This window comes from Lepisma saccharinum, chromosome 4, assembly GCF_977018435.1.
Source record: "Lepisma saccharinum chromosome 4, izLepSacc3.1, whole genome shotgun sequence".
NCBI lineage: Eukaryota > Metazoa > Arthropoda > Insecta > Zygentoma > Lepismatidae > Lepisma > Lepisma saccharinum.
The window spans coordinates 80,749,880-80,775,722 of record NC_139232.1 but is presented as its reverse complement, the minus strand read 5'-3'; the positions used below and the strand labels follow the sequence as shown (position 1 = coordinate 80,775,722).

Genomic DNA, 25,843 nt, shown 5'->3' with positions numbered 1-25,843 from the left:
TATAAGAGCATCTGCAGGGGGAAATTGCTCCCCCCCCTGATATCAAATTTTGTACAAATAAAAATGCATTTCGTAAAATTTTCTTGCTCGCAATATTTGCTTCTCTTACATTCTTGTCAAGTTTAGAGCCGTTAGCTAGGGGCGGCGGAGTTCGTCCTAGTCGCCGAAATAAAAAAAAATGTGAAAGAATGACACGGCGGGCCATGAAATTTTCTGTGCCATATTAAATCAATATTGTATTCAGTTTACAAAAATTTGGATCCAAAAATTTTCTTCGCTTCGCTCGCAAGGTTGTTGTTTCCTGTAATTCATTGTAAATTCCCAGAGAGAGAGATGAACGCAATTGTTTGGACGAAATGGACCGCAGCACATTTCAGAGACGACAATTTATTTATTCATTATGGTGCCTCTATGTTGCTGCATTAGGCCATCGTGAGAAAAAATGAGGTTTTTCTTTCCCGACTGAACTTTCATCGAGGCTTTGCCCCCCCCCCCCCATAATCAGAGGGCCTGCGTACGCCTATGGGGACGACGGCTACAAGCTGGCGACTAGACTGGTTCGAAATGCACGGGAACACAGACGAATACCAGCATCTTAGATGAACGGTGTCGAGGATGCGAAGCCGAGAAGGCGAACAGAGGAGTATGAAACTTGACGCCCATTGAGCCTGCAGGTTCCGTGCGTTTCCCTGTAGTGGGCGTTGCACCATTTGATTTCAATAGAAGCAGACAACAGAAGTTCTGTAGCTCTCTCTGGGTGTTAAGGCGAGGAGGGACAATTACGCACTAGTTGTGCATTTATTTCAATATCGTCGGATTGGGCACTGCTATTTAAAAAAAGGTTTAGTATGCACGAGAATATGAATTTCTCTCCATGTTGAAAGTGGAAACTGTTTTTCAACTTGATTAGTAAGCTAGACACGATGTTTGAAAAATATGATTAAGTATTTACAGAACCCCATGTATTCCTTATGGGAAATTAACTTCAACTTCAAATTGCGGCTAATCAAATGCGAGTTTCGACTTTTCCTTCAACTATGACATAGTTCAACGTGTCCTTTTCAGTCCATGTACTTTTCTACGACATGGGATGTTTGATATTCCCGAGAGAACGAATAAAATAATGGTCCCATAAACCTAATGCATTTCTCCTTGCCTCATACGGCCATCCTGGCAGTGTTGCCAAACCTGATGTGCATAAAAGGGCTACATTTCACCATTAATAGAGCTAAAGATGACTTTCAAGGAGCTAGATTAACGAAGGCTGAATAAAGTGCCTCCTAGGGTAGTTTTAGGTGTCAGAGGGGTGGGGGCGCTGCTGTTACCGTTAGTTTTAAAGTGATGGCAATTTATTCTTAGTTTTCACCGCCTAGATTTGGCGGCATCACCCATCTCAATAATCCAATGATGTTCATATGAAATCGAAAATAAAGGAATCCCGGATAATAATATTGTCATCTTCACCTTAGCCACAGTGCTATATATAAAAATACCTGGGGAGGAAAAAGTGAGTGGGTGACGCAGCCTATATATGAATATCACGTCACATGCAAAATGTACACTCATGGCAAAGGTTGGTCTTTCTGGGCCGGAGTCAGTGGTGGCATCATGGTGGGGCAGAGGGCGGGTGCCAAAGTTCACAGTCAAACGAGTGCACGAAAGAGCCAGATCTGGCTCCAAAAGAGCGAAGTTGGCAACATTGATCGGCAGCTGCCCCAGCGAGAAAGACCTAGGGGAAATTGTCCCTCCTCGTCTTAAGCTTAAACAACACGTCCATACTCGAGCTTCGACCTAATAAGTGAGCGGTACAGTCGGAAAAGAACCGTTGCATCAGCACCAGAAGACGTATGACTCAAAACATGTAGAAGGTTGAGAATCCTGAGGCTAGAAAACTTTAGCTGACAAAGGTGAGATTGCCAGGTTAATTTCTTGTTGAAAATGAGACCGAGAAATCGAACCATATTCACGAAACGCAGGGGCGATCTCCCCATGCTCAGGTTGTGGTCAAGGTGGCAAGTGCGTTGACGACAATAATGAACACACACGAATTTCTCTGATGAGAAGCTAAAACCGGTTTGGGAAGATCACTCCACCAAACGATTTATGGTCAGTTGGATTTGACGGAAAGCTGTCGCGAGAGTCCGTGAGTGACAAATGGTCGTGAGGTCGTCGATACAAATGATATGTACAGGAGCGAGAATGTTTGCCATAGCACTATTGGCAGCTATAGCACACAGAGTCACACTCAGAACATTGTCTTGCGGGACGTAGATGATGGTTAGAAAATGTATTCTAGGACACTAAATTACCACCTTGTGTCATTGCCCTTTTGGAGGTCAAAAAAGGTTGCTATCAAATGTATCTTGTTGAAGAAAGCATCCTGAATATATGTTTCCCGCTTAACAAGATTGTCAAGGGTGGAAAGGTTGGAGAGAAACCCATATTGACAAGTACTAATCAAGGAGTTTGCCAAGAACCAGGCAAGACGCTTGTTCAGCTTTCAAACACAAAGCGATGGGTCTGTAACTAGGAGCTTTGGTGTGATTTTTACCTGGCTTCGGAATGGAACAATAACAGCCTCCTTCCAAAATGTGGGGAATTAATCCTCCAACCAGAGCATGTTAAAGATAGATAAGCGGTGAGGAACAAATAGCTTACCTGTTGTAGACAGATGGCGTAGCATCTCACAGTCGATGCTATATACCCCAGGAGCGGTATTATTGGGAAAATTAAATATCTTAAAAATGATCCACCTACAACAGTTAAAATTAATAGTATTAATACCTAGATATATACCTGTACACACGACTCCACCGCCTATATCTGAAAGAAATTAAATGAACAGCCAAAATAAGATCTTCCAGCAAAATAATAATTGAATCGAAAATTATAAGACATTGTTATTCCAGTAGAAATTTGCAATAAAATAAATACAAATACAATTTAAAAAGAAACTAAAATCACCAAAAATTAAGTCTTTAGAATAAAACCCAGGTAAGAAAGGATATGCCACACAGACCAGGACTTGAAAGGCACCTATAAGAAATAGTTCGATTAATTTTATTAATTAGCCCCCCATACACCGAATATCTTTAATATCCCCGACAATATGCACACCAAAATAATGAAGATTTAAATATAGCAAGCATGGGTTAGTAAATGAAAGAAGGATAGTCCCCTAAACCCCATACATAATATTACTATTATTAATCCCAAATGACAAAGAAGACAACGCAATAATCTTCCTCAATATTCTAAATTAGCCTAACCTCGGTCACAAACATTGTTAAAATAGAAAACAATAATAATAATAATATCCTGCCCTATATAGGAAATACAATGATCATATCATTAAAACGAATTAATACATAAACACTAGCAGTAACTAAAGTATAAGAATGTACAAAGACCGAAACGAGAATGGGGAAAACTATGGGTGCAAGAAGTCAGGTAGAAAGGAAATGTGTGCCCTCTCCTGGTTATGTCGACAATAATAATAAAATTAGTAATCAACACTACTTCACAATCAGAAATTAATCACCAATATCATTCCATTTGACATAATTTATTATTATCAACGCACGTTCTGATACAAAAATTACGTAACAAATATTAGTCCATCCCACCACAAAATAATTCTAATAATATTATGTGAAATAATTAAAAACATTACGGATCCTTCAACCAAAAGAATCACAATAATAAAATTATCAATATTATAATCAGCCTCTATATAATGTCTACTATAAGAAATAACTATAGAAAAAATACATTACCAGCTCCAAAAACATTAAATATTCACTCAAACATTAATGTTATAGTAATATTTAAACCATGTAAACTAAAATTATTCCACTCATGCCCGTCAAAAATATAATTCATAATAATAATAATGATGATGATGAAATGATTAATAGCACTGCCGAACTTACAATTGTCATAGCTTAAAAATCATCAGCGTGAGAATAAATCTATACTTATAATCAAGCCAATTAAACTCAAGAAAATATTGGATAATAAAAAAACAATATGTTTAAAGGAAATAAATGGCAAAATAACAATAAGTACACAAACGCACTCCGGGAGTACCTTGGCAGTAAAGAAACAGTAATTGGAACCAGTAAGAAAAACATATTATCTTTGATAATAATTAATATGTATTGAGAAATAATGGGGAATTAGAAACAACAATGAGATAAATCGTAGGCCTACATTGAACCATGAAAACATTGTTAAAATTGTAAAATCTCTCCGCATCAGTTGGCTTGGACATGTAGAAAGAAATAACAAGGAGAAAATTAAAGAAATCATATTTCATTGTTGCATGGTCAGAAAAAGAGAAAGATAAAAAAAAAAGGTGGGGACGGATAAAAAACAAGAAAAACTGGAGTTCGAAACTGGAAAGCAAAGCAATAATGAAGAAAGAATGGAAACCTAACGTGGGAGAAGTTGGATTAGCTTTGGAAGAAGTAGAAATAAGAATTAATTTCCTCGTCAGTTTTTCAGAAGACAAATTTTAACATTAGATCAAGAAGGATTATTTTTTTCAAAGAATGTCGCGGAAAAGAACAAGAGAGGGGCAACACAGTAGAAGTCGAATTACTTTCGGAACATCTCCAGCGGACTACGCCAGTCTGTCTAGCGAGCCTAGTGGGCTAAGCCTGAGTGGGGGCTTAGCGATAGGTTCTGTGTTGATATAACGTCAGCGGCTCACTTCGTTGATTGGCTGCTTCGGGAGTTGTGACTCGTTCCGAAGCTTCAAATGCATAACAGCCAAAGATGTTACGGAAATAATCTCTCTCTACATCAACGATATCGACGTTGCACTAAGAATACACCTTTCTCCTTATATTATTGACATTCGTGAGTTCATAAGGCTGACACTGTCAATCTGCTGCACGCTATTCGTGATATGAATCAAGAAGAGGACGGACATCCATCGTTCTATTCATTTCCAACCTACTGATAAAAATAACTTCCAAGGAACTGAGGTTCGTGTGTAGACAGATCAATATTAGCAAGTATGCACTTTTGTGTTAAACAATGAAAGGCTGTCAGGATTACCTTGCTTGCGAAGAACATTAACAGTGGAAGTATGTTGTTGAAGAAATTATGACTGAGGCTACTGTCGGGATGATTGGAATATGTTATAAGGGTATTTTTTTTATTCATATTCATCGCAAAATGTTCTAAATTAAATATATTGGAAGAATAAACAAATGTAACGGATCACGAAGCCTCTTTGTTTTTACAGACAAAGAACAGGACAAGACACTTTGAAACTTGCCGAGACGGGACCGAGAACGAGATAGAACGAGACTGGCTACGATATGTTAGAAGGATTCCCGTACATCTCCAAGGAAGTCCCCCCCCAAAAAAAAGAATTCCGTTTCAAGTTTACCTCAGTTTTGAAAATGAGAACAGTTATATTGGATCACTGAAAATGTTGATACAATGCTTGATTGCGCGTGAAATATTTGTACCAGAAGGATGCAGTTTCTTAAAAATTTGCACATCTTGAAATGGACATTTCAGAAGTTTTAATTGATATTTATTTATTACGGTTCTATGGGATTGAAATCAAGTTCAACTTTTAGGTATGTGCAGAACACTCAAGAATAGGAGAACTGTGTGAATAGCAATTTTTCCTATAAAGAAATCCTAAATTCGTTCCTAAAGAAGTTCCCCTGTACTTCTGAATTATTAGAATAGTGTCCTTAAAAACGCTGTGTTTCTAATATACGCTCGCCTACTTCCATAATCAATCAATCAGCCCCATTGCTGCAATTAAAATTCGGGTATAAAACCACCTTAAGTAATCAAAAATCAATTAAAAAGGATTAATCAATCCTCCCACTTCTGTGCGAGGAAAACAAAACTGGTAACAAATATAGTAGTGGTATTTTAAACTTTAAAATTGATATTTTATTATCGAAGACCCACTTCAAAAGTGTACAACCAAAAAGTCGATAACTAAACGAAATGGATATTTTTCAATTGAACTTCACCAAACAAAGGGGTGAATAATACTATATAATAATAATAATTCCGTCCCATCGACTTTACTTTTGTACTTTCCGCAAACTAAGTCATAAGTACAACTGAAGACAAATACCTGCAATCTGATTCTGCAAACTCTCTATACCAAGCCACCACTATCCATTTGATTGTCCTCGAAGTGTGGGTGTAGTCCAGATGATGAGTACAGTAACCGATTTGGCTCCAAAGTTGAGTCTCATCCGCGACGAGGCCATTTCTGCACCAAGGGTAGTAGCGACGAAACCTTCGCAGGGACGATTACGCTAGGGGTTATCATAGGTTTTTTACCATCTGAACAGGATTCAATGAAGATCTCGATTTTGAAAACATCAATCCGTCTATCCTCGGACGAGTGGATGATTTTCAATTTGACGATCATCAACGGAGAAGGGAGTACAATCAGTTCCCTAAATATCCAGGACCACAGCAAACATCGACGAAACACAGGGAGTAACACGCAGTTGAACGAAAATTCCTAAAACACAGTCACTCTCCGGAACTCGACGAATACTCTTCCCAGACGCTGGCCCATTTTGTGAGATCGACTGGAAGAGGGGTGATCCTGCCGAAGTCTTATCAGCGTGAGCGAAAGTCGGTCACTGGAGCATCAAGAAATCTCCGTTGTTTCCAGTTGGCGCTGCTTGTACAGTACACAGTACACTCGTACATGCACTTCCACTACGTCACATAGCAAATAAACAAGCGGGAGAGCGACAAGCATGAAGATCTCCCACACCTCAAATTGTGACTGGAGTGTTTTAGTTCGTAATACCTTTCCAGTCCACAGTTAGGAGTTGAGATTCGAGCAAAGAAATGGGTCAACCTTCAGATGAAACCCACTAAGAAAACGAAACATACTCTTGGTTCAATATGTGTGCGTATCTCATAACTCTTATCAGGGTGCGAAATCATTGAAAACTGGTGGGGGAAGAAAGTTCTTCACCTACAAACCACTCCCCACAAACATATGTGTAAATTATACGATACATATTTGTAATGTTATTAAAAGTAAAAATAAATTACTCAATTAAAAATATATTATTATTACTAGTATTATTAATTGCATAAAGGAAATTAATTTGTTACTTTTATACATGTCAGATATTGCAAAGCAGCTAATTAATTTCTTTACTAACTGGTTAAAGATGTTAATAAATTATGAAATAGTTCAAGTGGTTTTATTATGTGTAAGTTTTTGTTTAGTTTGTGCTTTATGATAAATCAATTAGATTTCATAGTTGTTAATTTCTTGCATTTTTGTTTTACTTTTATTGTGCGTATTGATGTAGATTTGTTAATGATCTCTTGCGAGAGAATGCATTCAATACTCACAACTACACTAATTTTTGTGTCTTTTGGATATTATTCTTAGTAAAGTATATTTGAAATTAAAAACAATTGCTTATCTTTTGTTTGTTATAACAAAAACTCTCCCCCCCGGAAATTTTTGGTGGGGGGATTTTTGAGGCCTAGATTGTTGGTGCGGGGGAAATCCCCCGTCCCCCCAGGATTTCGCACCCTGACTCTTATCTACATTAGTTCGTCAACACAAATAGTTACTCCCCATATCACTGCAAAAAGCTCACGTGTCTTCTTAAATGTGCATTGTTTGTAAACAGTAGTCAGAGGCTGTATTTAGCCGTGGCAACGTTACTGCTCTGCCATGAACGAACCTACTTGTCTCCCCCCACAAAAATTTCGCTTTCGTGACTTCATACCCGGGCCGCTCAACATGATTTAACTACACTTCTTCTGATGGGTGCTCACGGTGCACACCGCATCATGAAAATTTGGGGGAGGATATTTTTCTTCAAAAATAATATAAAATTCAACATATATATATTTTTCTATACAATATATGTAAAAAAAATACACCACCGCATCATGTTACAATATGTGCGATGAGGCGGGTGAGGGGGTGAATTACAATATATTTCCTTAGTAATATGTTTGAGGGGGGAGGACATCTGCTCTTAGCATTTACTACAGAAAAAACTTTTTCAGTGCCAGCCCGCACCAAACAAGCGGGTGGTTGTTATTTTAAGCCTTTTTATTTTCGTTAAATGTATCCCTTATGTGATTTGAAAATTTAACGAAATTTAAAAAGATTGGGAATTCAGTGCGATTGAAATGCTTCTGAGAATTGAAGATAAACAATAATCACCAAGGTGTACACACTGTGTGACAGCATTTGGCCGTAAGCGACTGTGATGCTTATTGCTTGTCGATTGCTATCGGTGAGTTCAATTTTTTCCGTTACTTTGTACCAGAATATCACAACTCTATAAACGTACGTCTAGCTGCAGTGCTACTACTATGTCGATACTCCAACAGCATTGCTTGCGGATATTCCACACTTTCGGCTCTCCCCCCCCCCCCGCCTTCCACCCTCCTCATTTAATCCTAGGTACGGGCCTGGTGGAATTATACCCCCCTACCAAAAATGTTAACGAGGTACAGTGCACCCCCTTATTCTCCAGCCGCTATGTCACTGGTTAATGCGAATCCACAAAAGAACTGTAATCGAAGAAAAATATTCACTTCCAGTAAAAAAAAAGTCACTTACTACACCAACTCTAGATAACTCCCTTCTGAAGCTAATCGGGTTCCAACGTCCAAACGGACTTTCGACCCAGAACGTTGACCTGCTGTAAGACGAAAATGCCTGGCACACAGATAGATTAGGCGAAATTATATGTTTACAAACAATGCGTTTTCAGTTATTTCTCATACACATTTACAGTTAAAATTTCTTGAGCCAAGTTAACTTTTTGCACAGATAGGCAGGCTAATCGACCACTATATGTCTCCATCAGATATCGAACCCGGGACGACTTTACCACTACGCCACTGGCAAGACTCTATGTGCATTTAGAGACTTTCTTTCCTTCAAAGGATAATAGAAAGTATTCATTTATTTTCTCCTTGCACAGAAAATAATGGACAACTATAGTGGGACCAAACACGCAAAAATAACCTGCGCAGAACCTGGACTCCTGTGCATCGTACTCGCGCGTGGAGGGAAGGGGTAGAGTGGAGCAGGCTTCTGGCCGAAGGTTCTTTTGTTTGTGGTCGGTCTATAGTATAAGACTTTCAGGAAAAAAGAATCTTGAAAAACTATGCGAAATTTATTCAGATTATATCAATATTGATGTGTATTGAGGAAAAGTGGCGAAGTCATTAAGCATTGTCAATGTATTTTTCCTTTACGCGTGTAACGTCCCCACTCCACGTTGCCCGGGTGATGTATCAAGTAAACCCCAGCTACATGTATATGTTCCGTTATCCTGTCAGGGCATGCAGAAGGATCGGGTTATCCAGTAGCCTCAGATTTAGACGTTCGCCGTGATTCGGTGTCGAAGGCTCTCGATCCTTCTTGACCAAGAATCTAAGGGAACAAACGTCAATACAAAACCTCAAAGATATTCGGTTAGGTGTTGAACATCGCCTTCTTCTTCTGGGTGAACCGTAAAACGAGCAACTGCCGTCCCAGTTTATGTCAGAGGCACTGGGACATGTGCATACCCTCGAATGTATGCGGGTGGAGGTTAGGATACATTCGGGGGTTCCCCCATTATATTCTCTCCTCAGTCCTTGACCAGAGATCTAAAGACTTCCCCGATACTCGCGCACCCTGACCGGGATCGCGAACGTTGTTCACTCAACCGAATACCGTTCAAGTCTTCAATTCCGAAGTATCTCAGGACAACCGCCCTTTTCTCAACTACAGTTCATGACGAGAATTCTGTATCTGAGAAAACTCAAGACTTCTGACCAGAAGTGCTATATATAGACGATCTGCCCAAAATACTCGAGAACAGTTTCATAAGATCGATGAAATCAGGGCTAGAACGTCTATCATTTAATGAGCAGAAATAAGAGTTGTTCATGCATTTGTATGTTTTTCTCGGAAAAATTGATAAAAAATAGAATGTTTTGTCATTACATGCAAAATACCTTAGAATAAAATACGTATTACTAAAAAATATACGTAACAAACAAGTCACATGTACATATTATTATGATTACAACATTGTCATCTTTAAATCAACAATAGAACTTTATCCTATTATTAATTTAACTTCGAGCATATGGGTTGTTTTCCTTGTCTCCCCGCAACTGCAGATCGAGATTTCATAAGTAATAAAACATCCAACGTAAATAAAGTCAATATAAAATCACAAGATTCATAACTTTCTTCTCTGCCCACGTAGCGAAATTTGGAAAATACCTTCGCACTGCTAAAGAATCGCTAATTACGTCGATGTAAATCTAATTCATGTCCGTAAACGGACAAGACAGATACAGTGCGGAAAACATAGCCCAAATTTCGATTTTGATCTGCCATAGCTTTGCAAGATATCAGTTGCCTGGTTCAAAAACAAGTATCCATGAAGGTCCCATTGTTGAGCACGATAAAGAATACGCAGCTCCAAGCTTGCAAGCGAAGAAAAAGAATAATTTGTCGCAACACAGTTTGCACTAACGAGGAGTATTTAGGTTTGCCAACTTTAAAGAAAAAAATTCCTTGAGATTTCTTTACAGCGTTCGTGTTGTTATGACCAGTTGGGAGTAGCGAGAGAAGAATGAATGAATTAATTAAAATATTTTGGTCGAGAATAGAAACGAAAATATTACTTATTTGTTTGCTTACAAACTGTGCTTGCTATAAGGTTGTTTTGATCAACTTGATTCAATTTTGTATTCATAGTAGTAAGACCACAAACAGCTGATATTCGGGACATTAGTCTTCCAGAACATTTTAATCTAAAGAGTTTGAAGGCTGAAATGCACTTATTCCACTGTAACATACTGTGACCTAAATCTATATAATGAAGCAAAATTGTGTGGAGGGAAATAAAGAAGTCTGTAGACTTTGACACAAGAATGACTTCGTTTGCGTTTTCTGCAGCTCTTGTGTAGACGCCTTGGAGCAACAATGTGTTAAAACTTTCTATTTCCCCTTCCTCCAACTTACTTAAACAATGGCTTGTTTTTCACGAGTCTTCAAATAATATTGTGAAGTTTGTTTTGTAATAACAAATTTCTTCGCTCGGAAAAGGCATGTCTAAAGAAAATAAAAAGATAATAATAAAAATTATCATGCTATTCCTACATTTTCTCTCCCTATGTATTTTTTTTCATTCACCTGTATTCTGTTCGTTTTGTACTCTCTTCTACAAGATTAAATCTTGGCCATAGACACTGCACCGTTATTCTAACATTGTTGTCAACACAAGCTCAAGCTTTCGCGATGAAATAAAATCTATTATTTTTAAATATACTCCCATTACTTCATGTGATACTGAATGCAGTTTCAGAGAATATTGACGTTTCAACACTTAACAGAAACTTTATATTTCATTGTTTTGGTATTAAAATATATTTTTGCATTAAAATTAATGTAACATGACATGCATTTTATTTAACTAGGTCAGCTGTTTGCTTAATTAAAATTGTCATTTACATAGCTATAAGCCCATATTTAATTCCATATTTTGATTAACGTAACTAAATATATATCTAGAATAGAAAAGTATAGAATAGAAGAGTTTTTATTTACTACAGAGCGAGATTCAGCCCACCTAGCTCTGGAAAATGAGCACATCTAACTTATTTAGTACATATAAATCCATTACCTGATAATAATACTAAATCTCGCCAAAACAAAGTTTGTCCGGGAGAGACAGTTAGATTGCGTGGAGTAGAGGGGGTGGGGTTGCAATAGTATACCACACTAGTTTAAATGAGCCCGAAAAAAATATTTCAAACAGAATACTATCTTTTCAAAGTATGTTATTGATTGATTGTTCACAAAGAACACCCATGCTCGGGCCAGGATTCGAACCCGGGACCCCTGGCGTCCTAGCGCGCTGTGTTCTTCACTTTTTATTTATTAAAAGGAATACCCCTATTCAAGTCCTATCCGGGATTCGAACCCGGGACCCCTGGCATTGCACTCCGCCACGGAGGTCGACAAACGACTCATCCACGGAGGTTGGGGAAGTATATGTTATATATACAGAGGAAAGCAAGGACTTTCCGGTGACACAGTGGTAACGATGTCGAATTGTAATCAAGGAGTCCCGGGTTCTATACCCGGTACAGTGGTTCGGATCTCACTTTACACTGTAGGTCCAGTCCCGATTAGGTCATGTGAGCAAGAAAGTAGATTTAAAACAAGCTTTGAAAGAGAAACTGGAATACATTCTCGCTGTCTCCCTTTACGACATATCTCCTTTCGCCTCGGGAATGGCTGAAAAAGTAATTAGAAATATGACACCTACCTTATCCGCTTGAGCACCATTTCTTCTGGACTGATCTTCTGCCATGGTCCAAGAAAATACTCCTTGCACAGCTGATGAGCCTTCTTCCTCACTTCGTCCAACTGAAGTTCACTCATTGTCAGTCTTCGTTCCAGTCTTTCAATCTCTGTTTTCAAGGCGTGAACAACGCTTACCAGAGTTAATCCACACGACAGTTCACAGAATCGCTTCCCCAGAGAGCGTGGTAGAAATTAAGGCGGAAAAAGCTTACTGTCACCGAGTTGCCGGCTCGCCCTGTGTGTCTGTTCTGATTTCTGACCGTTGCGTGCGAACGCTCAACGGTGTGCAATCAATACAATCCTCCTGTCGGCCCGACAGCCACGTTCCCACTGCCGCCTGGTGCATTTCTCCGTAGACAAGCGGCGTCGACGCAGCGTTCACTTGCTGGCAGGAACGAGAGGATACGCATGCGCTCTTTCGACGGAACGTTACAGGGTGACTAAAAATGTATGGTGTATTATGCCATTCTCAGTAAGTCTAGCGGTGATTCTGTGTTGTCAGTTATTCACATGCATACCTCATATTGTTAACAGAAGTCTAATTTAAGGCTCGTTTGACTTTATTTTACATTTCCACCTTACTGAAACACATTTTTTGTTCTTGATTTGGTATATTTTTCTTCACTTTTCTTCCACTTTAGCTAATCGCGAAAATGGTTGATTGATTTTCTTTATTTTACTTCGCTTTTTGTACCACTTTTGGTTAATTTGCGAAGATGGGGATGAGTGATGAAGAATGGACACTCACAAACATTCATGCTCAGGCCGGGATTAGAACCCTGAACCGCTGGCTTCGTAGCGCGATGTGCTAACCACTCCGTCACGGGACCGGCTCGCGAAGATGGGGATGATATGATGAAATTGTTGGAGAGACACTCACAAAGGACACCCATGTCCGGACCGGGAATCGAACCCGGGACCCTTGGCGTCGTAGCGCACTGCAGATAGCTATGTCCAACGTGGATACGGGCAGCACGGTGCGTGCGGGGCGATGCTTGCAACGCGGCAGTCGTATCCGATCAAACCTGTAGTCAGAAATGAGCCCGTCCTACGTAGACACGTGACGCGTGCGATTCGTCCGCTCGCAACGCACGCAACGTTTGATTTTCAAACAGGTTTGTTTTGTATCGCATTTGCCGTCCGGTGGCCAGTCGCCAAGAAAGATGGAAGGGCTTATTGCAGAAGTGCAAACAAGAAATATGTTGTGGGATAAAAGAAACCCTCGTTACAAAGATCGTTTAATTGTTGATAAGGAGTGGGATTCCGTAGCTGAGAGTACAGGAATTAATGATAACAAGCACCATCCAATTTTTTCACAATATAGTCAAAGGTGTTTATTGTCATTCTTGTGTACTGATGAAATGCATTTTCATCTGCTCGTAGCTGCGGATACAGATGATGACATACGACAACCTATTCCTGAAGATTGTGTGCGTCTTTTGTCTGTGACGTTTCTTGTGTTCCTTCAATATTTTCATTTTAATTACACTACTTTCCATTAATAGCACGGAGCGCACCGAACTGGAAGCCATGTTAGTCGCAACTGCTCAACACAATCGCACGCAGTAACGTTGGACACTCCCTGCGTTCACGCACATATCTGCGGTGCGGCGGTCGCATCACACCGCACGCACCGCGCTGCCCGTATCCACGTTGGACGTAGCGTAAGCACTCCTCCACAGAGGTTGGCAAATTATGTTATATATACAGAGGAAAGCAAGGGCTTTCCGGTGACGTAGTGGCACGCTGTCGAATTGTAATCAAGGAATCCTCGCTCGACCCTGTGGCCCGAGTGGTTAGCACATCGCGCTGCGACGCCAAGGGTCCCGGGTTCGAATCCCGGTCGGGCTTGGTTGTTTGTGAATGTCCATTCATCAATTTTCATCACTCATCCACATCTTCGCAAATTAGCCAAGAGGCACAAAACGCGAAGTAAAATAAACTAAATCAATCAATCAATCAAGGAATCCTGGGTTCAAATCCCGGTACCCCTGGCGTTGTACAGCACTGTGCCAACCAACCACTCCTCCGTGGATGTTGGCACTGAAACGTTTACACTTCCGAATTCAAGTTGTAATCAAGTGGTCTCGCGTTTGATACCCTGTAGAGGCACATATAACCACTATGGTAGTTCGGATGAAACTTTAAAAATGTAGGTACATTCTCGATTAGCCTATCTGTGCATAAAGTGGGCTTTAAGCAAAAGCTCGTACGAGCTTAAGTTCTGGAAAACAACCGCAGCTTTTTATTTAACTTCCTACAAGTAGAGAATTTCCTAGTCTCTGTATCTTAAAGAATTGTCTAAAATTTAATCTAACTCGGAAAGAAAAATGACAGGAGCTTAACGGTATGCAGTGTCTCCTGAAACCCCACATCATGGGCGTCCGGAAGGGGGGGCAAGGGAAGAGGCCGTGGCCCCCCTCAAAAATGGAAGTCAACCAAAAATTATTATTTCATACATATAATTTCATTTCAGCCACAATAATATGTGTTAGTTATTGCATGAGTATGAAAAATTCAAATGTAAGCAATGTTTTTTGAGGGAACAACACTATTATTGGGGAAAATGTGCCTTGTTTGCCCCCCTGGAAAAAAATACGTTCCTTGCCCCTCCCTGGGAAAAATCCTGCGGACGTCCATGCCCCACATACTTCCGTTGATTTATATTTATGTTTGAGCCTAACATTTCGAGTTATAGTCGACGTGCTAGCTACGTTAACGAGCGGCTGGCTTTGAAGTCGACGGAGCGCGCCCACCAGCTCCAACAATACATTCACCGCACGGTTGAGACTCCACGTTGACTAGACGAGGACAATTACAGCTGCGCCCATTGGCTCAAGGACTCCACGTGGAGTAGACGAGCAGAATGACAGCTGCGCCCATTGGCTGAAGGTTGAGTGTGATTGGACGAAAACAACTCGCCTGCTGTTTATCCCCACCCACGTTCGTGGCGGCATCTCGCTTCAGATCTTACACGTTAACCAAGTAAACACGTCAACTATAGCAGTTGAAAAGGAAGATGTTTTCGTTTTTGTTGTACGTTGAATTGTAAAGCCGGCTGAAATTCTGATATTGATTTGGAGAAAACCTTAAGAAACCAAACATAACTATCCGTAACCATACAGACACTGACTTGAAATATAATCCTTTATTCATTGAGGTGTGTATTTTCTGAACACCGAAAACGCGGAAAACGTCCATATTTAACGGAAAGAATTTTAACGCCAACATTAGTGGATAAAGCACCATGCCATGAAGTCACATTGAGGGGATGTGGGGGGCAGGGTTCCACACATTCTCGATCTCGGCCATTTTGGAAGTGCTGTGATCAGGAGTCGCGGGTTCGAAACCTGGACTGGGCATGAGTGTTTTTTTGTGACTGCTCCTTTATCAATTTCATCACATCGTCACTCATCCTCATAGTCGCGATCAGCCAAAAATTGAAGAAAGCGATGTAAAATAACTGGAAATCTATACTCACATATCACAAATATCCAAGTGATATTCATAAGATGCCATAGGATCCTGGATATCTGGTGTATGTCTGTATGTTATCCACAAATTGACATTTTCATATCACAATGTCTACTCATTCAGCTACATGTTTGGATTCGAAGTCTGTGATGTTTTTGTTTGATGTTTTTTTTAAGTCCACTTTATGCATAGATGGGCTATTCTGGACTGGACCTACAGTTTTAAAGTAAAATTCGAACTACTGGGCAATGTGCCTCTATTGGATATCAAACCCAGAATCCCTTGTCAATAAATAAAAAAAAAGTAAAGTGCTCCCCTGTGCATAGCACCACGCCATTAAGGCGTATAGGGGGTGTGGGGGTAACGCCCCAATTTCCATCCCTGCACAGTACTCGATGTTCACATGCATCGAGGTACCTTGGGAGGGCCTCACATAATCCCATAAAATCTTATGTAGTCGACAGTTGTGAAATTAAATAATCTTGGATGGCGGAATTACTGTTCAGTGATTTTCAATGGAACATGGTGTGGGGTCAGAGTTTTTATGGCTTTTACTTTACCTATTCGTGAATTGTGATTGAAAGAAGTGTGAAGGATTTATTGTGTTTCTACAGTCAAAGTTACTTTTAATGTTATGTAAGCACACACTTGTTAAAGGATAAGTATTTCAAGATGTGCTACAATCATGGATGTGTGGAACGGGGCAAGTGGGGGCTGCCACTTGCCCTGGAAAATTAATATCAATCTAAAGTTATGTATTTCCAGTAGCGTGTGGTGTTACATAGCCGAAGCACTGAATATATAATTTTTAAATAAACAATAGTACATCAAGGGGCAGGCTTGCCTTGATAAAAACACTGCGCACCACTGCTTTGCAGCCTTTTAGTCTTTCACGGGCTCCGCAAAAATACCTCTCGACACGTTCGGGGAGTGTAAGTATCTTGGGGAATTATGTAAAATTCGAATTGCATGCCGAAGCAGTGCTTCGGTAGCTTACCTTGTATGCACGCCACTGTGCATTTCACATACATTATTTCATTTCAGTCACAGAAATTCACGTTAATTATTAGGGGCATTGCAGTAACATGACAACTTCAAACCGAAGGGGTGTTTTTTGAGAGGGCAACATTATGGAAGAAAATATGACCCTGTAAAAAATTGCCTTGCTTTCCCCTGGCTGGAAAACATTCTGTGGATGTCCATGGCTGTAATGAAGGTAAGAGGTATTCTTTTTATTGAAACATCAAAAGTAAGTGGCCAATTAGCACAAATATAAAATTTTTTGTGGGTATTATTTTGTGTAAAACAGCCTGTGAAAACAAGCCCTCAACGAAGCTTAAACCAGTGAGTTTTATGTGGATTTTTTTGTCATCTTTCCCCAAGATAAGAACCCCACACTGCCATCAGCTGTTGAACTAGACCAAGTAAATTTTAAGGCGTGCAAGATAGGGTTCTCTCACATTTCATCAGACAACATATTTTCCTAACCTCTCTATCAGGAAGAAATAGCATCACGTAAATCAACCTATGCATACACGAAAATGTCTGAGCACCGGATTCCGTGGCAAAGTGGTTAGTTCAGCATGCTATGATCCCAGGGGTCCTGGGTTCAAATCCCAACCTGGGCATGGATGTTATTTCTTAGTGCCACTTCATCAATTCTTTCTTTATCTTCATTCATCCTCATCTTCGCAATTTGCCAAAAGTAGCAGAAAAGCTAAGTAAAATAAATCAATCAAGAAAAGCACCTGATCAAGGATGGAAGCAACGGGACATTGGTATCCTAAACATTGACAATCAACAGGCACACGAAATAAAGGTGGGGGAAACATATTTACTTGAATAAATGGTGATGTATTAGTGCAGCTTGCAATCGTAGTAAATAGTGTTAGTTATATTTGTAGTAATATATATATATATATATATATATATATATATATATATATATACACACACACACACACACACACACACACGTATCTCCATGTAGCATTCACGATCCTTCTATAGCTAATGTTTATATCACTATGAGTTCCTGAATGTATGTTTAGGTTTGTATTGCACATGCAATTTTACAAATGTGCACAGTAAACATCTCCCACAGTGTATATATAGTAACATACTACACATTTATCACCTTTTATTTACATAGTTTGATTCTATTACTTCCTTTTTAACATTTATTTAGTTTTTAAATTCTGGTGATATATTACTGGTTACAAATGGCAGCCATTACTGCACTGTGTGTGGGTTTACTATGCTTTTACTCGCAGATCTCAGAGGGTAAAGTTGACCTCCTTTTAGTCTCAATTTACCTGTCATTTCCGTTGACAGATAATCATCCGATTCGTGGGTTAACTCAGAATTTACTCTTAATCGCGAGTAAATCGACGTTGGTGCAAACTGGCAAGAGAGAGTAAAATAAAATGAAAGATCAAAGATAACTCATTGCTCAATCATTTATTTGTTGTAATAAAATAAATGTATGAAGACTTATGTTCTGTATCAGAAACATAAATAAAACACACATTAGTCTACATATCGCCAGCTGAATACTGTTTTGTCACATTTCCACTCTTCCTCGGAAATGATTTGATAATGTTATAGTGTTCCATACATATTAATGTGACACGTTATGGAGCAACGCATCTGGATGTCAAGTGACATGAATTATTAACATTAATAAAATGCTTGCACAGATATTGTAGTGTATTCATAATACACAAACATCAAACTTCAATCAGTTCTCCTGAAATATTAGTGCAGATGGACATATGACAACATAATATTCAGCCAGCAATGTGTTTATTTTATTACAATAAATGATCAATTCGTTTGTGCGATTTGAGATTGTCAACTTTCTGCACAGACAGGCTAATCGCGACTGAACCTACAGTTTGAAGTGGAATTTGAACCGCTGTGCAATGTGCCTCAACCAGGTGCATCGAACCTGGGACCCCTTGATTACAGGGGGACGACGTTACCACTACAACATCGGGAAGGTCCAATTACTGTGTGCAATATGTTTTTAATAATAAGTAACTTTAGCTCGGTTACTTCTTGAACCAAGTAACTAACATAGTTATGTTAGAAAAATAGCTTTCTGAACACTGATGTAGCATGCAATAGTGTTACCACACTGTGATTAAAGGTTAGTGGAGCCCCAGAGGGGACATTGTTAGAAAAATTTCCACCTGAGATCACACACACCAGGAATCGAACCTGGACTTTTCATGTGTGAACCAGATACTCTATCGAACTGTCCAACTACCAATAACTGTCCTAGCTGGTAGTGAAATTACTTTTTTCTTGTCAACAGTAACATTCTTGTGGAACTTTATGAATTTGAATCATGTGTTATACTTAAAAACATTCTGACAAATCAAATAAGCACCTTGCTGTTTTCATAAACATGGACGGTCTAATGCCATGTTGCACTTTTTTTGAAGGTCTTAATAATTTGTTTTCCTCTTCTTCCTTTGGAAACTTCATCTAGTAGAGCAGGAAAATTTCAAACAGTTTTTTGTAATATTATTACTTATACTTGTTAATGCTATATTAACCTATACATTGATCAAGTATACAAAATTGTTTTTAGTTGTGTCTGCTTAACTTGCCTCCACTTACCAGTTTCCAAGCCACCAATTTTGACAAACTTTTATTATGCAAATGAGGGTATTTCAAGAATACAAAAAATGTAGAGAATGCTATTGTTACACTTTGTTTGATGTCACCCATGTCTTTTCTGTGTATTTCCCTGATCAATTTATTTTCAACAAATTTAAGGGGTAAATAAGTTTTAAAGAAGAAACCCAACTGCAAGCAATAAAAATTATTTATTCAGACTTAAAAGTTTCTATTAACAGATCTTTCGAAGTAGGTAAAAGCAACACATTTTAAATACTTATGTACATATATATATTTACAAATGAATATGAAACCCCACAATGCTCTTTGTATATAAAGGAAAAATATATTTGTTTACAATGTATTGAACATTACAAAAACGAACCAACCTATGGGCACTGACCAGATGAATAAAATTATAGTGACTAAATATCTTGAAAGTAAAATACCTGCTAAAACAATAACAGTTAATAATAAATGTGCACTTTCTGCAAGTAACTTCTTATGGATTAATAAAGAAAATGAAATTCAAACTAGACTCCCATACCTCATTTCTACATGGAAAATATCAGCCAATAAAATGGAAGGAACTTCCTATATAGAGAGAAACACTATAACATTAATTGAGCCCTTCTTATATTCCTTCAGTCTATTTGCATAAAAGTTTTGTAAAAATTCAAGAGCAAGTTTAACTATTTTTTTTTAGAAGTTACTTTACATCTAGTGCATTTTTGTGGAACACAATACAAAGTACAATACAATTAACCCTCCGTCATCCATGTCCTCATTGCAGCACAAATGTCCTGCGTGGGACACTCAGTACCGCTTCATTAAAACCAACGTTATCGCTTCATTAAAACCAACGTTATTTAAGTAAATTATTGATGCAAATCGAGGTTGAATTACACTAGCACTTGCTGGAAATCAGGCGAAATATACATGAATGCAAACATGTCCATTTCGGACATTTTTATGAGCTATTAAAAGGAAAGTAAAAAAGAAAAAAAATGAAAGTGTCTTACAGAATTACAAGCTTTGACTCTTGAAGCAAATACACGAAAATATTATTCTAAAATTAATTAAAACTTTGCCATATAACTCACCAATCACAAAATTATCAAATTATTTTCCAAAAATATTCAACGTACTATTTAACAAATTTCAACGTATTTTTTCAAACATTTTAATGTATTTTTCAAATCGAATAGAAATCGTACAACTTGTATGGACGGAGAAAGAAAATATTTGTAACAAAACTCTGTCAAAATCTTACTGACTTGCAGAAAAAGCAATCAAATGTAGAAAACACACCTCGAAGAAACTTACAAAATATTTTTAAAATGTTCAAATCTCAATTTCTTTCTCTTACTCTTACAAATTATACATAAGGAAAGACATACTGACTCAAAATATAAGTAACGGAATGTTTCCACTTTTCAATATCGTTATTTTGACAACTCCGACATTTCGTATGGGTACTGCAATGGTTTCTGCATACAAATAATTTGCATTCCAAACAACATACCGTGGTTTTATTCTTATTTCCCCCAAATTCATTGCTGGCGTGCTGTGATTTAAGGTATGAAACGTTCCCGTGCACGGTACTGAGTGCTGCCAAAGGGCGACCGGTCACTTCAGAGGCGTGTAAGCAACTGAAAGAACGACAGAAAAAAGGTGCCAACACCTCTATGTTTACGGGGGAATAGTGAAGATAAGTTACCTAGTGCTTTCCCAGCCATTATTGCGCTGGTAAGGAAAATAATTCAAATTTTTATAAAAGGTGGCACTCAGTACCACCGCGCAGGTTACGGAGGGTTAATGTAGTTTGTAATGAACTAATTTTTATAAACTGAAGTCAAGAAAGGTTCCCTCATTTAATCCAAAATAATAATGTTGCTACTGGGTAGTACTGTGTTATACAATTTACTATTGGGACACTAGATGACACGTTTTGCCAAGATACACAACTTAACATTTGTGATTGTGCAGTCCAAGTGAACTAAAATATGTGAAGGAAACATACTGTGAATTTGTGAAATCTGTGATCATTGAGTATGAATAATGGGTGAACAAAAAATGGTAATGCTATTTGTCTCAAAGTAAATAGCAGGGAACTTGCTTCATTTCTCCTCATAATTGTACAATGAGACTTACCTTTCTATTCAATAAGATAAAGTGCAAACAACACATCACAGCATGAACTCCTACAAGAACTTATCAAAATTGCCAGTCTTAATACATTTTCAAACTTGAGCACTCAGCTTAGGGAATGAAGAGTTTATATAACTATACATTCCTATTTATACAATAGAAAACAGTCTTAAAATCTTAACACAAAAGGTCACAAAATACACTATAAGAAAAGTAGTAAAAAATAAAACTAATAATGCTCCCCTGTCGTGCAATAAAATTACACTGCCATGCTACGAGACAATAGCACTTAATGTTATCTCTTTTACAATATTATATCATGTGTATGTACAAATCAACAATAGATCACAAGTAACTTGATAACATTTTTAAGTGTGAAATAGCTGATGTAATATAATAAACATTCACATATGTGGCAGTGAACATAAAAATTACATGCATATTATCGACACATGTGGAACTACATAGCAATCTGTTTTATGGTGAATGTACGATCATATATTATGTACTTATTAAAATATTCAGAAGACATTATGAGGTAAAAATAAAATAAAAAAAGACTACACTACAATATAAATATGAGGTAAGAATCTGGACAGACATGGAATTTCAAAGGAATTTTATGAAATGCATTCAGCAATGGACCTACAGCCACTGGCTATAATACTGTACTCATTGATATTTGTTCTAATGTTATGGCATTTCAAATTTTGCATCAATGAGATCTGTGTCAGAATATTGGCAGAAATTTATAACAATCTAAAATTTTGGAATTTGAACTTGTGGTGAAAAATTTAATTTGCTTATTTAACAAATATCTTCTGAAAAAAGAAAATCAACATTGTATTTATGAGTGCATATTCTTCTCTCTTCTGTACAATATAAATGAGGACAAGAAGAAATATGGTTCAGTTGCATAAGTGAAAAGTCGATGACAAACCTTACAAATAGGAACCATAAAAAAATATTTTTACTACATAGTTTTGAAGTGCATGTACAAATTACCATTCTGGCAATGGATGGGCTAGTAAATTACAATACATAGTAATTCACTGCTAAAATTCTTAAATATCATACTGCCATAACAGTTAGGTACAGTATTGACTCAAATACAGACTTATGTTTTTTTTTATTACTTTAAAGTATACCAGTTGACAGTTTGTGCAGTAGCATCTTGTGACAAAAATCACACGAACTGGTGTATTTAAGTACTCTAGTGATATGTTTATTGGGATACTTGAACATATGTTAAGGCCTCTAGATCCTTTTAATGACACAAAAAGTGGCAGGTTATACACTGCAATGAATAAAACATTCTATTTTCAAGAGAAACCTACATTTATGTATTCACAAGTATAACTATTCTCGACAGAAAAGTCTATATGAACTGATAAACATGGAATAAGAGTTTAAGAGAGCATTGTAGAATTGTAATTGTACTAAAAATTGTGTCCTGTTCATTCATAATTTCACTTAAAAAACACCATCTTACAAATTTTTTGATACTGGCTTTCCTAATAATTCATACTATAATTTTAATAATTATCAAATTATGCTTTTCTTGTAAAATATAGACTGTTTCTTAAAAAGTTAAAAGTCACACAACTCAATTATACAACTCAAATAGTGCAACATCTATATTTCTAACAGAAAAACACATGAAGTGAAAAATGTACAAAATAAAATGTTTTTCGTTATTAAATTATTCTATCATATCATTTGATATGCGAGAAACATACGTAGTTTAAGAGATGTACAGAATAATTGAAAAAATGATTAACACAATGTTTTGTAATATCCTAGCTAGTTAAGACATATGATATTTTACAAACATCAGTCTTTCAACCAGTACATAGCACACAGTGCCAATAGAAAGCAAATATTATTGTTTCACTAAGAGCATATAAAAATTAAATGCACTTGTAAAGTAAAATAATAATAAAGAGCTGAGAGAATGCATAAACATCCAGTCTCTCCACTGAATGAGCTTGTAAGTCAATTCCTTTAAGACAAATTATTAATTTTGAAATATGATCAAAGGAATTAGCATGCTGTAATTTAACATTCATAGCTGACACAATGACAAAAGACTGATTGTTCTCACTAACCACATTTACCATCTAGCTGCACAAAAACAATACTTTTTCTTTACTCGGACAAATCAAATATAAACCAAATTCCATTCACAGTAAAGAACACACTAACTGTACATAACAAGTGGAGTAAAATTCAGATATTAGTAATTCACATATTAACAGGAACAGTCGGTAATGAGACTGATTCAACGTTCTTTCTACATGTGTGGCTGCTTATCACATACCATAGTAAGTATCACATATTTACCCTGGCCTCATTCTGGAGGGTGATGATAACTGTACAATGTGCTAACCTCCATGAAAATTAAGGCAGAGAATTTGGCGGGAACTTTGTCCTTTGTGCACGTGTACTTGGTCATGCAAGTAAAGCGTGCATGGTGGAGACAGCAAACAAACAGTAAGCTAAAATAGTTGCAGATGAATATCAGACTCATGGCTCTTTATTTACAATTCAGAGAAAGGATTCTCCCACAAGGCAACATGAAAGTTACTGTTGCTACATTCCATATATATGTTGGGAACTGTAACGACTTGAAGACATGAATTTATTCCATGTCTTCGGCTTTACGTTTGGTTCCCGCCTCCACAACGGCTGCTGTAATAAGGGCCTTGTGATGGAAATATGCATTTAATCTTGTGTCAGCATAATCCTGAAAGCAAGAGAGAAAATGCTTCAACATAATTAAAAAGAAGTGTGCATACCTGTAGAAATTATCATCTAGGAAATATGATCAACAGAATTCTTAAAAATGCTAATCTAACTTGCTAACTAACTCTCTAGCCTTCTTAAACCCAAAAATATGGCTGCAGCCAGTAGCGGCTTCTGCCTATTTGCATATTCGCACGTGCACATCCAATTAAATCTGCAATGTAATTATTTTTTATTATACTTATTGAACACTATCTTCTTCAAAACATCAAACGTTCCCAGGCCCCATCACCGACTGTATATGCCTCACATGCCTAGTTTTGCAAGCGCCTGCAGACTGAGGCAAGTTAGTTTTGCACAACTAGCAGTGCGCTCAGATGCCGTTGTTTGCCGCACACAAGGAGAGAGAAAGCATTGGCACCTGTAGCTTGCAGTATTATAGGCTTTACGCAAACTGCTAGTGTTGTGTTCACGATGCAGGGTTGCAATCCCATTCCATTCGAGATTGTGTGGTGGAGTAGAGGCAGCCCACACATCATTGTAAATAAAGGGATTTTTTTGGAAAAAAGACGTTTCTATGCTACCTTCGCCACCCTGTTCTGAGCATAGCAGGGGCAAGCAAGGGGAGGAGGAAGGGGGCAGCAACTGAAAGCGAAATACGGGTTTTAAACAATGTCTTGCCTTGCATTGCCTTTGCTTAGTGCAGCTTGGACAAAATAAACTGTCCTTGTGGCACTGTAGTCGATCAACATGCATGGGGTGGGGGGGGGGAGTCGACCAGTCAGCTGTTTTCATTGTGTGCTTGTTCATGTGTTGCAAAATTGTTGCACTGTCAAAAGCTCATTCCTGTTTTAGTGCAAAGTGTTTGATTTCACGATGAAAGGGAAAACTGTACACAGTGAAAGCATATACGTAATATTTAACTTTGTTGAATATTTGGAGGGAAGTTAGCTATAATACATGCAGCGACTGCAGTAATAATATGGATACGGCAGAAGGGAAAGAAACATTCTGAAGTACAAAGCAGGGAAGTGTTGACTGAGTGAGTACTGTTTGTCTTCTTTAATATTTATTATTCTCTTGATTTTATTTTGGTCAGTTGGTCAATGGAAATAAAGAACTGCTAGATAGAATACAACTGTTTTTCGGCATGTGGTCTTTGGATCAGCTATCTTGTTTGCAGGAGCGGCTTGAGATAAAATTTTCACCCAGGCAAGCTGACGCAGGGGGCATGCTCCTACTTTCCACCTTGCTCCAATGTAAATCATGGTCATGTTATATAATTACAGTTTTGATTACAAAAAATAACCCAATTTGTAAAATACTTGTTACTGACTATTAAAGAACAAGTTTGTTGAAGGTATGCGAGTATGCGTTTATTCAGTACAGACATAATGACATCAAAATAACAATAATCTCTTAGCTTAAATTCATACATGATTTTACAATATGCTTATTAAGTTATTCAGCAGTAACTTCAAA

The 25,843-nt window shown here is 37.8% G+C and overlaps 2 protein-coding genes across 8 annotated transcripts in view; both read right to left on the bottom strand.

The window, feature by feature from the left end:
* The window catches only part of LOC145987231 (choline/ethanolamine kinase-like), a 41,180-nt gene extending 28,471 nt beyond the window's left edge, over positions 1-12,709 (bottom strand). Inside the window, exons 1-2 of one of the 4 annotated variants that reach the window (XM_083121751.1) lie at positions 12,327-12,709; positions 2,797-2,823 (exon numbers count right to left, since the gene is read on the bottom strand). In XM_083121751.1, the coding sequence (XP_082977877.1) occupies positions 2,797-2,823; positions 12,327-12,442 (143 nt within the window). In that variant the 5' untranslated portion in view covers positions 12,443-12,709. Of the gene's footprint in view, positions 1-2,796; positions 2,824-6,115; positions 6,619-12,326 lie in introns of those variants that run through there. The other 3 variants (XM_083121753.1, XM_083121752.1, XM_083121754.1) reach the window with 3 other exon arrangements.
* Positions 12,710-19,655: 6,946 nt separating this feature from the next.
* The window catches only part of LOC145986628 (choline/ethanolamine kinase-like), a 139,898-nt gene continuing 133,710 nt past the window's right edge, over positions 19,656-25,843 (bottom strand). For all 4 annotated transcript variants that reach the window (XM_083120868.1, XM_083120867.1, XM_083120870.1 and 1 more), the window contains exon 8: positions 19,656-24,362. In XM_083120868.1, the coding sequence (XP_082976994.1) occupies positions 24,258-24,362 (105 nt within the window). In that variant the 3' untranslated portion in view covers positions 19,656-24,257. The remainder of the gene's footprint in view (positions 24,363-25,843) is intronic.